This window comes from Pipistrellus hanaki (assembly GCF_964339955.1).
Source record: "Pipistrellus hanaki genome assembly, chromosome: 4".
NCBI lineage: Eukaryota > Metazoa > Chordata > Mammalia > Chiroptera > Vespertilionidae > Pipistrellus > Pipistrellus hanaki.
In genome coordinates this window covers 94,935,914-94,949,335 of record NC_140506.1, presented here as the reverse complement: position 1 = coordinate 94,949,335, position 13,422 = coordinate 94,935,914, and the positions used below count along the sequence as shown (strand labels likewise).

General features: G+C 47.4%; 2 protein-coding genes across 8 annotated transcripts in view; both read left to right on the top strand.

The window, feature by feature from the left end:
- Positions 1-13,422, top strand: part of LOC311622128 (acyl-coenzyme A synthetase ACSM1, mitochondrial-like) — a 93,715-nt gene that overhangs the window by 68,674 nt on the left and 11,619 nt on the right. The window lies entirely within an intron of this gene.
- Positions 1-13,422, top strand: part of LOC311622127 (acyl-coenzyme A synthetase ACSM1, mitochondrial-like) — a 40,420-nt gene that overhangs the window by 15,379 nt on the left and 11,619 nt on the right. For all 3 annotated transcript variants that reach the window (XM_084882941.1, XM_084882939.1, XM_084882940.1), the window contains exons 5-9: positions 3,357-3,497; positions 5,576-5,735; positions 6,418-6,497; positions 10,835-10,958; positions 12,981-13,061. In XM_084882941.1, the coding sequence (XP_084739067.1) occupies positions 3,357-3,497; positions 5,576-5,735; positions 6,418-6,497; positions 10,835-10,958; positions 12,981-13,061 (586 nt within the window). The remainder of the gene's footprint in view (positions 1-3,356; positions 3,498-5,575; positions 5,736-6,417; positions 6,498-10,834; positions 10,959-12,980; positions 13,062-13,422) is intronic.

The window sequence follows — 13,422 nt, the reverse complement described above, 5'->3', positions numbered from 1 at the left end:
CTATGTTCCTGACCTGCTGTGTGACCCTGGGCTACTTCCTTCCCCTCTCTGAGCCAAGGTTGCTTCATCTGTAATATCAGGACATTGCACGTCTATGCTTCTCTCCCTAAAGTTTGATCATCCCTGGGATGTGAAAGGAGTTGTACCATCAGAGGATTACTGTGTTTCAGGCTTCTTGTAGGTGGGAATCTAAAAGACTATCCTATATAATAAAGGGTGATATGCTAATTAACCATCACACCCTCAAAGATGGCAGCGCCCACGGCCAATAAGGAGGGAATATCTAATTGACTGCCATGCACTCAAAGATAGTTTCACCCACAACCCCAAGATGGTGGTGTGCAGTCCCTTCAGCTCCACCAGGGTGGCAGGTGCACAGGATAGCCGGGTTCAAACCCAAGGGGGTCCTGCTGCTCTGCATGGTTGCCTCCAGAACCCCCAGACTTCTTAGCCCCCCAGCCACCCCCAGTCTAAGTCACAAGTAAGCCTGGGATGGCAGCCTCCTAGCCAACCAGAGCTCGCCTGAGGTGCAGGCATGCCTCAGATGTTGGCTGCCCAGCTGCCTAAGGTCGTCCTGAGGTATACGCAAATATCAGATGATGGCTGCTTTGCCACCCAGGGCTGATAGAGGCTCTGGGTAATCAGGACTGGCTGAGGCTTGCCCTACTGGCAGTGGCAGCAGCAGAGGTGTGATGGAAGCATCACCTTCCCCTGATTGCCTGGTTGACTCCAGTCCCTGAGGGCTCCCAGACTGTGAGAGGGGACAGGCTGGACTGAAGGAAGCCCCCTCCAGTGCATGAATTTTCATGCACCGGGCCTCTAGTTCATATATAAGTATAAATACATATATGTGAATAAGTTGAATGAGAGGTTAAAATGGATCCTTAAGGTGAAAATTGAGACTGCAAGAAAAAATGACTGATAGAGGGTTTTGGGGGGCAAACATCTCCCGGAGTCTGGGTGCCCTTAGAAAGTTAGAAAAATGCCAGGTCAGAGAGACCCTCCACCTTCAATGCTTTCATTCTGTGAGCCTTTAGGTGTGTTTTTCACTGTCCTCCTAAGAAACACCCAGACCTGCAGGAAACTTTTATGAGTTTATTTGAGCCAAAATGACAACATATGCTGGGGAACAAAACCTCAAATGCTCTGGAGGAAAAGAGTTTTGTAGCTTCTCTCATGCATTTGAAATCCAGGAGAGGATGCAAGAAAGACTAAGGTGGGAGAAAGCAAGGTGGGGATGGGATTACAGGATAGTTAAGATTCTCTGCTCCCTTGAGGGGTCACACCCCCTTCAAGGGATATTACTTTCAATATTTCAAGGGGTGTTAACCTAGAAGATGCACAAGAGCAATGCATAGGCTTGCTTAAGGCAAAGATAACCGTTTTACCAGAGAAGCTCTGTGTCAGGGGCCTGCCTCCGCCATGCCCTGCCTAGACAGGGATTTATGATCAGATCACCTGTGAGCTTAGTTCACAGAGCCCCCTTTCCATCCGCAGCTCAAACCTTGCTGGATGTCTTTTCTTTGTCTCTTTTATTTTTCTGAGGTAATACTGGTTTATAACCTATAAGTTACACTGGGTTTATTTTCTTGAAGGAACCCTTCTGTTTTTAATATATTTTTATTGATATTTTTTACAGAGAGGAAGGGAGAGGGACAGAGAGTTAGAAACATTGGTGAGCGAGAAACATCAATCAGCTGCCTCGTGCACGCCCCCCACTGTGGATGTGCCCGCAACCAAGGTACATGCCCTTGCACTGGGACTCCTCAGTCCACAGGCCAATGTTCTGTCCACTGAGCCAAACTTTTTAGGGCCCCTTCTGATTTTAAATTAAAATGTTATTCAACACCAAAAGGCAAACATAATGACATCACACCTTGTAGTGGACTCTCAGGTCCAGATTTGGGGTTTTCCTTCCAGTGAGCGTGCCCTCACCTCCCCCTGCGCTACCTTTGTCTCTCTCCTCAACACCAAGGGCCCTTCTTCTGTCTGAACTTGTTTGCTGAGCCAATGCAGCCCTCTGGCTCATCTCTACTACCTCTGTGGCTTCTAGATAAACTTTCTTTTATAATTTGAATAAACAAAGTCAGAGAGTTAAACAAACAAAAAACTTAAAAATAATACTGTTGCCAAGCCCTCCTGGCTCAGTGGTTGAGCTTCGACCTATGAAGCAGGAGGTCGAGGTTCCATTCCTGGTCAGGGCACATGCCCAGGTTGCATGCTAGATCCAAGGTGGGGGGGGGGGGATGCAGGAAGCAGCCAATCAATGATTCTCTCTCATCATTGGTATTTATACCTCTCTCTATCTCTTCCTTCCTTTCTGAAATCAATAAAACATATTTTTAAAAATAGTACTGTTGAAAAATCCCTTAAATTGCCCAGAGTCAGGACTGTACCATTTCCCAGCAAAAGCCAGTGTTCCCTCCAGCATTTGAATGATCTGCAGTTTATCAGATCAACACAGGAAGCTCACAAGCACAATCATCGCCGGCCAGCCCCCAGAGACTGAGTGTAGCTGCTCCCAGGAATCAAGGCCCAGTAATTCTTTCTTTTTTCACTCTCACTCTCCCTCACTTTCTCATCTCCTTTCCCCTCCCCCACTCAGCACCAAGGTTATGGAGTGAAATTCCTCTAAAGTTAGCTTGTATGAAAGCAAGCTTAGCAGTGTGACTAAGAGGACAGTCTATGCAGCACACTGGGTTTGAACCTGGCTCTGCCAATTGCTGGCTGTATGTCTTCAGAGAAGTTACCTAACCTCTCTGAGCCTCAGTTTCCTCATCCCCAAAGGGAGCATGACAAGTTGGGCATAGTCACATCTTAGGATTTCTCTGAAGATTGAATGAGTTCTTATTTGTAAGTCACTTACTGGTAGAGCACCAAAAAAACTCACTGAAAGTTCTATTTCAATGTTTGTTAAATTATAAAATACTCAGCCATGTTTTTCCCATTTTTTAAATAAAGAAATGTCAGTGCTTTTACCCAGATCACCCATAAACTCTGTTTGGTGCTTCAGACCTGGAGACCAGTTTTCCTCCAGTGTTGCAAAACTGCAGTTTTCTGCACTGGCCAGGTAGCTCAGTTGGATAGAGTGCCAAGGTTGTGGGTTTGATCCCTGGTCAGGGCACATACAAGAATCAACCAATGAATGCATAAGTAAGTGGAACATCAAATGCATGTTTTTCTCTCTCTCTGTCTTTCTCCCTCCCTCCATCCTTCCTTCTCTCCCTCTCTCTCAAATCTGTACAAGCAAACAAGTCAGGTTTCTGACTTTGAGCCTCATGTTGTTTCTTTGGCTCACCCTGAGGGTGGAGCCAGGAGACTTGACTTTTATCCTTTTGTGTTCAATCCCTTTGTAGATCAGCATCCCCAGATCACACCTGCATTAAGTCAAAGACCACGGACCCAATGGTCATCTTCTTCACCAGTGGCACCTCTGGCTTCCCCAAGATGGCAAAACACAGCCATGGACTTGCCTTGCGACACTCCTTCCCTTCATGGTAGGAAAGAGGGCACCAGCTTAGAGGCTGGGTCACTCTGGAGCAAGGAGTGTGTGTGTGTGTGTGTGTGTGTGTGTGTGTGTGTGTGTGTGTGTGTTGGGAAAGGTGTTCCAAGTAGAACAAGTCCATCCTTCTTCTCCCTTCTGCTCTCTTTGGTTCAGACCACTGGGGGTCTCAGAGGCAAAGGTCTGGACTTCTAAGTGTGTGTTGACAGCAGCCTCCCAATGACAAGGGGGTTCTGCCTGAGCACCTTCACAGGTGTGGAGGGAACATGGGTGGAGGCAGCAGGCATTCTGCAAGCTGCACAAATGACAAGCCATGTGTCTTTGTCACTGGTTCCAGGTTTGGTGGGAGGAGGACAGAAAGTTCTAGCGATGTGAACTGTACAGATACGGAGGTTGAGTTTCCCAATCATGAGCCATTAGGGGGAAGTTATACCTGGAACCAAGCCACTGCCATTAACCTAAAATCAATAATTGTAGAGGCTGAAGAAATAGCCTTGGGTTAATCATTTAATCAGTATTAAACCAATCTTCTCCCTCCTACTTCCTCTTCCCCAACTAATAATATATTTTGTACCTTATTAAGCAGACCAGGGAGTAGAGAAGGTGTCTTGTGGGCACTGAGTATCTGTTCTAATGATAACACTTTATAAGCAAAATACTGAAGGAATTAGGGTGGGAAGAAGCGGGGGGATGTCTGTGTAGTGAGAACAACACAAGCAAAGGCACAAATATATTAAAAGTAGCATTACAGGGATTTGAGAGCAGCTTCTCAGGGTGTCCGGGAGGCACAGATGGGAGCAGCTGAGAAAGTGAATGGGGCCCAGAGCACAGAGGGTTGTGGGGACTTTGGTGTAGAGATTGGGAAAACAATGGGTGTTATTGAAAGGTTGTGAACAAGGGAGAGACCTAATCAAATGTGTATTTTGAAAAGATCACTGTGGCTGCAAGGTGGAGAATGGCTGGGGGAAATAATAGATTTAGAAAGACCTGTTAGAGGATCTTAGAATAATTTCGGTGCAAGATGGTGGTGGCTTGGCCAATTGCTGAGGACAGGGAGGAAATTAAGAAGTCTAAGATTTTAGGAGATAGAATGGGAGGGTGTGCTGGCTAGATGTGGGGGTTGGGAGAGGCTGGAGAGTCAAGGTGGACTTCGGGTTTTGAGCTTGGACAGTAATGACATTCAGTGAATCACAGAGAACACTGGAGAAGAATCAGTCCAGAAAGGCAGGAGAGATTAGGACGCTCTGGGTTTGAGATGCCAGAGAGATATCCCAGAAGAGATGCCCAGTGGGCAGTTGGGTCTGCAGCTCAGAACAGAGGTCCCTAGCTTGTAATTTCCTGTGGGTGAGCCACAGCCCTAAGAGATGGGAAGAGGGGGTGTGAATGGCTCTCCAGGCCCCTCCCTACTAACAGAGAGCTCTTCAAAGCCATAGTTTGCTAAGGGACGAATTGAGTTTTTCTCAAGGAGTTCTGCACACAGAGGTCCCTCAGAAGCAGTAACAGTAGGTGGGGAGATGCTTCAGTCCTAGCTGAGTAGCCACTGGATTCAATTTTCCTTTTACCAGCTGTTTCTGTTATTATTTTTATTTTTTATTTTTGTTAATTCTCACCCAAGGGTATTTCCCCTCGTTGATTATTATTATTTTAAAATGAGAGACAGCCAAAACCAGTTTGGCTCAATGGATAGAGCGTCGGCTTGGGAACTGAAGAGTCCCAGGTTCGATTCCGGTCAAGGGCATGTACCTTGGTTGCGGGCACATCTCCAGTAAGGGCTGTGCAAGAGGCAGCTGATCGATGACTCTCTCTCGTCGATGTTTCTAACTCACTATCTCTCTCCTTTCCTCTCTGTACAAAATCATAAAATATATTTTAAAAAAATAAATAAATAATAAAATGAGAGAGTGCAGAACTCAAAGTTGCACTTTTTAATATTACATTTTATTGGTTTCAGAGAGGAAGGGAGAAGGGATAGAAACATCAATGATTAGAGATTGTGCCCAAAACCCAGGCATGTGCCTTGACCGGGAATGCAACTGTGCTTACAAAGCTGAGGCCACTGTATTTTGGAGTTAGCAGGAAATTACTGAAGCTGAAGGCCTCTGATGTCTTCTGGTGCATGTCAGATCCAGGCTGGATTGCGGCTCTCATGGGGACCCTGTTTGAACCATGGACAGCAGGGTCTACAGTCTTCATCCATCATCTGCCCCAATTTGACCCTAAGGTCATTGTAGAGGTAAGAGCACTAATCTCTCAGTGTCAACAAACTCCAGGAGAAACTCATGTTTCAGGCTCAAAAGCTGGCTCCTGCAGAGAATAGTGTATGAAACAAAACAGCCCATTAGGGTGGTATAACCTGGGCTCTGGGTTTCTCAAAATGTGAGGCGCTGAATCAGTCAGTGAACCACCCAGAATACACATTTTGAGAAATTAAAGCAACCAGCACAATCTCAGGTCTCCTGGCTCCTCCAGGGCCAGGTGGCTGGTGTGTGTGTGAACTGATTGAAGTGTTTAAAAACAGAGCCCTTAGAACACAATGGTTCCAGTTCCGTTTTACATCTTTAGCAATTGTTAGTGGTAACCTCACCTCTCTGAGCTTGGTATCCTCACCTGTCAGATGGAAGTCTTAATAATTACAATCTCATAAGGTTATTGGGAATATTGAGATGATACAGGCAAAGTGTGTAAAGTGCTTAGCCATCAGGCCTGCACCTGAAAACACTCAGGAACTGGCAGCAATTGCTGTTGTTATGAGTACATCATGGATAAATGTGCTCTCCCAGAAGGGAGATCAGAATTAAAATGGTAATAATTTAAAAAATAGAGTTACCACCACAAGCAACAAAAGAATGGTAATAATTGAACAGTATTTTTCATCTTAACTATAAATATAAAATTTTTCTCTGTTCACCTTGCAGACATTCTTTAAATACCCTATCACCCAGTGCTTTGCTGTGCCCTCTGTATTTCGAATGATTCTGCAGCAGAATTTTAGCAGGTATGTAGAAGTGGCTTGTTGTAATCACAATCTTTGGGTAGGAATTTAAGGAGTCTGTTTCACTGTGGTCTTGTTGTCGGTGGGAAACAGGCTCTTGCACAGGGTTGGGAGGAAAGAGTCCCAAAGATCCATGCACGGAAGATTGTGATGTGTTCAATGTGGTTTAATTATTGCATAACATCAATAGAGTTCTCCTCTGGGCTTCCCAAGGCCCATCTCTCTTGGCCCTGCCCTGGAAAAAGTCCAATCTTGTTTTCTGGGGCCAACGCAAAGGCCAATGCCTAGAATTTCAGCTTTATGATCGTTTGGGCCTGGAAGTCTCCCCCAGGCCCAGGTGCCTGTAGTCCTGCATGGTTCTTGCTCCTGGGCGGAAGGGACAGGAACAAATTGGGCCAGTGGGGTCCCAGGCAAGAGAGAGAGCCAACATTGCCCCCTAGGTCTCAACCAGGAGCTTTTTCAAAACAACCAGTTAACTTCCCAAGATTCCAGGGACATGCACTGGGTCCACCCCAAGTCAACTACCTTATCCCAGGTTAGACCCACAGATTCTGTCATCCAACACCTTCCCCTGTGCCAGTTTTTTTTTTTAAATAAATCTTTATTACTCGGATTATTACAATTGTTTCTCCTTCCCCCCCTCATAGCTTCCTTCCACCTGGTTCCCGTTCCCCCCCTCTGCTCTTACCCCTCCCCCATTGTTCTCATCCATAGGTGTACGATTTTAATCCAGTCTCTTTCTGCACCCTCACACCCCTTTCCCCCTGATAATTATCAATCCACTCCCTTTCTTTGCCCCTGATTCTATTATATTCACCAGTTTATTCTGTTCCTCAGATTTTTAATTCGCTTGATCTTCTTTCTCTTCTTAAAGAATACCTTTCAGTATTTCATATAATGCTGGTTTGGTGGTGATGAACTCCTTTAACTTTTTCTTATCTGTGAAGCTCTTTAACTGCACTTCAATTCTGAATTTTAACTTTGCTGGATACAGTAATCTTGGTTGTAAATTCTCACTATTCATCACTTTGAATATTTCTTGCCACTCCCTCTGGCCTTCATAGTTTCTGTTGAAAAATCAGCTGATAGCCATTTGGGTGCTCCCTTATAGGTAACCAACTGCTTTTCTCTTGCTGCTTGTAAGATCCTTTTTTTTGTCTTTTGCCCTTGGCATTTTAATTATGATGTGTCTTGGTGTGGTCCTCTTTGGATTCCTCTTGTTTGGGGTTCTGTATGCTTCCTGGACCTGTAAGTCTATTTCTTTCACCAGGTGGGAGGAAGTTTTCTGATATTATTTCTTCAAATAGGTTTTCAGTAACTTGCTCTCTATCCTCTTCTGACACCCCTATAATTCTGATTTTGGTACGCTTGAAGTTGTCCCAGAGGCTCCTTACACTATCTTCAACTTTCTGGATTCTCTTATCTTCTTGCTTCTCCAGAGGAGTGTCCTTTGGCTCTTTGTATTCCAAATCTTTGACTTGATTCTTGTGTTCCTCCAGTCTGCTGTTGGGTCTCTGTATAATATTTTTTATTTCAGTCAGTTTATGTTTAATTTCTAGTTGGGTCTCAGTAAATTTATAGGCCTTTTCAAGGAAATTCTTGAAAAACCTTATAACCGTGGTTTTGAATTCAATATCCAGTCTGTTGTTCTCTTCCATCACTTTCATTTGAGATCTGTTTCCTTGTCTCGGCATTTTTGCTGCTTCCCAGAGTTGGTAGAATGGCTTTGTGTGTTTGGTGTCATATATGGCCCAGTTGGTCAGCCTTCTCAGTTACCTGAGGTAGATACACTTGGTGCTCCCCTTTGTGAACTGCGTGTACAGCCTGTTGTAGCTAAGTCTTTATTGTTGTTGGTATCCCTGGGAGGAATTGACCGCCAGGCCAATTGGATGTGGGTATCAGCTGTGTCTACTCTGGGATACCTTCTGTATTGGAGACAGTCTTATAGGATCAGATTTGCAAAATTGCAGAAGCCTCTGCGCTCAGCTTGCATGGAGCAGAGTCTCAGGGCTGAGCTGACAGTCTTGGCTTCCAGTCAGCCCTGCCCTTGTGCACTCTCCTGAGTTTCCACCTGACCTCTGCCTTCTGCCTCTCCCCTGAGTTTCCGTCTGACCGCCCAGATTCCCTGTGCAAGAGTGTGGGTGCCCCAGAGGCTCGCCCAGAATTGGGATGAGTCTTTGTAGTCTGAAGCTTCTGATTCCTTCCACTATGGAGAGGCAGAGGCAACCTCCATGGTCAGATCTCTGTGCGTACTCACTCTCGCACTACTGTAGACCCTGCCCGCTGCGGCTCCCGGCTCCCCCGGTCTCTGAGTCTCTGGATGCCTTTCTCTACAGTCCAGACTCCACCTGTATGAGCCTGGGTCCATGGGGTTTCGGCCGGGGTTGTGATTCAGTACAGTCAGAAAGGGTTCGGTGCAATCCGGAACTTCCTTTCCCCTCCCGCCAACCAAGCATTAGCCGCACTTCCTCTCTGTGCACGAACATCTCCCTACCTCAGCGGCTTCAAATCTGATCCATGAGCCTCTCTCCTTTCTAGTTACAGATTTCCCACTCCATCAGGTTTCCTGTGTTTTTGGATGAAGTCCGTTCTGATTTTAGTTGTTGTTTTTGAAATTGTTGTGCAAGGCAGCAGCTTAGATGCTCACCTAGGCCACCATCTTGGTTCTCCCTCCCCTGTGCCAGTTTGACTTTACTGGGCAGTTCCTGATTGCCCCATGTCCCCTCCCACACACATTTCTGAACCAGAGGAGGGAGAGACGGGTGTTAATCCCCTTGGGGATACCATGCTGCCATTTCTTGGGTGTGAAACTGGAGTTCCTGGTGAAGCAAACAGGCCTCTGCTTCCCAGCTGACTGTGCTCAACATTGTCATCCTCTCCCCGGCTCTATTTCTTTTAATAACCAGCTAAGGATTGTAATGGTCAGACTGTTTCAACACTGGTTCTTTGAGGGCAGTGAGAGCTAGTGTGTGTGTGTGTGTGTGTGTGTGTGTGTGTGTGTGTGTGCGTGTGTATGAAATGTAGAGATAATTATCAGCCAGTCAAATTTGTTTATTAAGCAGGACTCAGATTCAAATAAACAGTGAGCCTTGCATCATTGTGGGTGTTTTTCTTTTTTAAAGTCGTGAAATAACAAACACAGAAAAATGCATAAGATATAAATTTGTAAATGAAGAAATTGGTGAAAATTAAACAAATGTGTAACCACTCATTCAAGTCACAAGAAGAGAACATTGCCAGCCGCAGTGACCTCCTCAGACCTCTCCAACTCCCCTAAAGGAACTCATTATCTTTACTTTTATGGTGTTCATTCATTTGTGTGTGTTTTTTCTTCCTCCGCCCCCCATAATTTACCTCCTAAGGAAATATCAATCTCTTTTACTTGCTTTTGAGCTTTGTAATCATATAATTCTCTAATATGAAGCTTCTTTTTACAACATTATATTTCTAAGGTAAGCCCATGTTACATTATATTGTTGTAGCTAATTTTTATTGCCATATAATATTCCGTTTTATGAAAAGTCCATATTTTCCCATCTCTTCTACCACTAATTCATTTGAGGGCGATTGATGACTAGCACTGTTCTTGTACATTCACTCTGTGCACATCAGCACTCACTATGTAGTGTATTTCTAGGAGAAATTGCTGAGTCACACTGACACCGCATCCTACCCCCTATTTTCCAAAGTATCCAATCACTATGTGTGCCTTTGTTCCACATCTTTGGCAACATTTGTTCCTGTCAGAGTCTTTAATTTTTACCAATCTGATGGATGTAGTGTTACTTTATTTTGAATTTCCTTGTATTTGTAGATTAATTCTGAGCTAAACTGCAATCTTGTCTTTGAACCTAATGCACACTTATACATATTTTAGAGACTCTAAAATGGAAATGGCTGCTTCAAAAATCAGTCCCAATAACTTTTAGACACAGAGTTAAAATCTCAAGGACTTGAACAACTACCCTTATGAAGCTAACTTTGAAATACAACTTGCTTTTATTCATGAAGCCTCCATTCCAGCATGCCCTTGGAGTCTGCCTCTATCTGTATGTCAAAGCTCTGTGACAGCCACTTTATGCAACATTCCTCAGATGATGAACTTGGTCAAACCCAGTAACAATCTAATCAGGGCATCACTAATGACTCCACTGGAGACTCTGCTAAGTTTACCTACTTTGGAGAAAACTCCGGATGAGGGAGGAAGACGCCCCCAATGAAACCAGCCCCCTTGTCCACCACTCCTGGCTGTGTAACAGGAGACGTGTTGGGGGGAGGGGAGGAAGGAGGGGAGCCAGATGTCTTCTCTGAAGCTCTGTGGACACCTTGTCTCCCCCAAGCCTCAGGTTCCCCACTCTGGAGCATTGCTCTGCTTCCGGAGAGGCCGTGCTGCCCGAGGAGCAAGAGAAGTGGAGAGAACAGACGGGCCTTCTGCTTCACCAAATCTATGGACAGACAGAAACCGTAGGTGGATGGGCACAGGGGGGCCACCCAGCCCAGCAGAGCAGCTGAATCTGCCAGAGCGTGTGCACAGGCCCCACTGTGTGCACAGGCCCAATGTGTGCAGAGCCAGCAGAGGGCAGCTCTGGAGTTCAGGCTGATTGGCCCCAAATCAGTTTGCAAGTAAGAATTCACACAGTTTTCGACTTGTCAAGACCCCAGTGTGCTGACAGCTATTGGACAAAACCTTCCATAGGGGTCTGAGGACAGGGCTACATCTCTGGGATCAGGGAGCTGGGAGGAGCAATGGCAATGGAGGCCCCTCCTATGAGTGCTGCCCATGTCACCATCCTTCCCTCGAGTAGCAACCACAGGGCCAGGCAAGAGCGGGCCCCAAAGCACACGTGTGATTGTGGGGCACAAGCAGGAGGGGCGGAGGGAGCATAGACAACACACACACACACACACACACACACACACACACACATACACACAGAGTGTGATCACTAAGGGTGTCAGTGAGCCTGCAGTGGGCAGGCCGTGCAGCCTGCTGTGCTGTCTGGACCCTCAGGGGCTTCAGTGTTAGGAGGAGGGGCTGCCTCTCTCCCGAAGCATCCTCAACCCCCTGATGCCGACACAGCCACTCACCCGCCTCCCACCATCCCGTCAGCTCACAGAGTCAACCCTCTCAGGACCTGTAGGGCGGGCTCTGCTGGTCCTAATTCACATATTTTTCTGACGGTGTATTGTTTTTGAGAAAAATGTTTTATTTTAGTCAGTGAAGTGGTCTGCTTCCAGGCCTGAGAAATGGGAGGGCTCTAGGCCTCACCTGGCATGGTTCACAGTTCACTGTTGGACTAAGATAAGCACCAGCTACACCCATAACCCCGCCCCTTAGTGTGGACTGCTTGAGCCACAGAATACTCCCTCCTGGCTGCATGGAGCCTCATTGCTCAAAGCTCTTGCAACCCACTCACTCACCTGTGGGCGTTGGCACATCCTGAAGTGAGAAGAGCAGTTTGGAGAGGCAGACCTTCCTCTGCCAGGAGCTCAGTTCTCAGTTCCTCTCAGCATCGCCAATGGCAGCTTCAACCCCGTAGGCATACCATGGAGCCTGCCAAAAGCTCAACTTCCCTGTCTCTGAAATGGGAATAGAATGCCAACCCTGCGGGTGGTGGTGAGGGGAGTGGAAGGGAATGTGAAAGTCCTGGAGATACCCAGCCTGCAGAGCCCCCAGGGCCAGCCCGCTGTCCTCACTGATGTGGGGGGTCTTGCGCCAGGTGTCAGGGGTGCAGAGTAGAAGGGTTATCTGTGGAGGGAAACATGCCCAAACGTCAGTATAAGAACTATTGGCGACAACAGAAATGGGGGGGAGATGCCACCGAAGGAGGATCGCCCGGGACTTCTCCTGGGGCCTGAGTCTGGGCTGGTTGCCCGAAGGAGCCAGGTGAGCTCACCACTGTGGGCCTGAGCAGCTTCCTGCACCGCAGGCCCTGAGAGGGGGTTCCCAGGGCATCAACTCATCTGTGTGACTGTGCAGGCTTAGCTTTAGGACAGATGTTAGCTTCAGAGAACCAGGAAGAAGTCATAGTTCATCAGGAGGGCAAATGGGGGTGGGAGTGGTGGCAGAGGCAAAGCCTAAGTGATTTCAGCGCAGCCCCGAGGGCAGAGGAGGCAGGGTTCCTGTCAGGTTCAGTCTTGAGTAAGTGTTGGTCAAATGGACACATGTCTGGCATACAGTGGGCACTCCCCCACCCACCACACTCCCACAACTCCGAGCTCAGCTTTTTGCTCCTTTCTTGGCCTCCCCCATGGGACCCTGTGGCCCTGGCAGCCGGCACTGGCCCAGTGCATGTCACATGTCGGGCGCAGTGACTGTCTGCTGAAGAGCTGGGTCAATGCCCTGAGCCCAGTGCACAGAGCTCCCAGCTCCCCCACAGGCTCTATGAGCAGTGTGTGTGAGCAGGGGTGCTGTGAACCATTGTTGCTGCTCTGTGATCGGCCTGGAGCCCTTGACAACTGATCTTCTCTTCCTTTTGTGCACAGGGATTTACTTGTGGCACTGCCCGGGGGTCACAGGTCAAGCCCGGTTCCATGGGGAAAGCCATCCCGCCCTTCGACGTCCAGGTTTGGTCCTAAAGGCGTGGCCAGGGAGCACTGAGGACTCAGCTGGGATTAACCCCATGTGACACCAGGCAGCAGAAGAGCCGTGCCCCCTGCCCAAGTTGTCCCTCCTCCTCTCCTAGTTCCCCTCTGGTTTCCTGGGAGAGTCAGTACTGTGGGCATCAGTGCAGCTCACCGTGCCAGCCGAGGCTGTGCAACAGCCATGGCGCACAGGACCTGGGGGTGCCCGGCAGCTCTCTCCACCCTCCGGCTTTTAGCTTGTCCTGACCCCTGTTTTCTAGCTTGAAGACACATGAGATGTCCAGACCAGGAAACAAACACGCCCATGACTTGCTGATTTCAAAGACTTGACAGCTTCATTCTG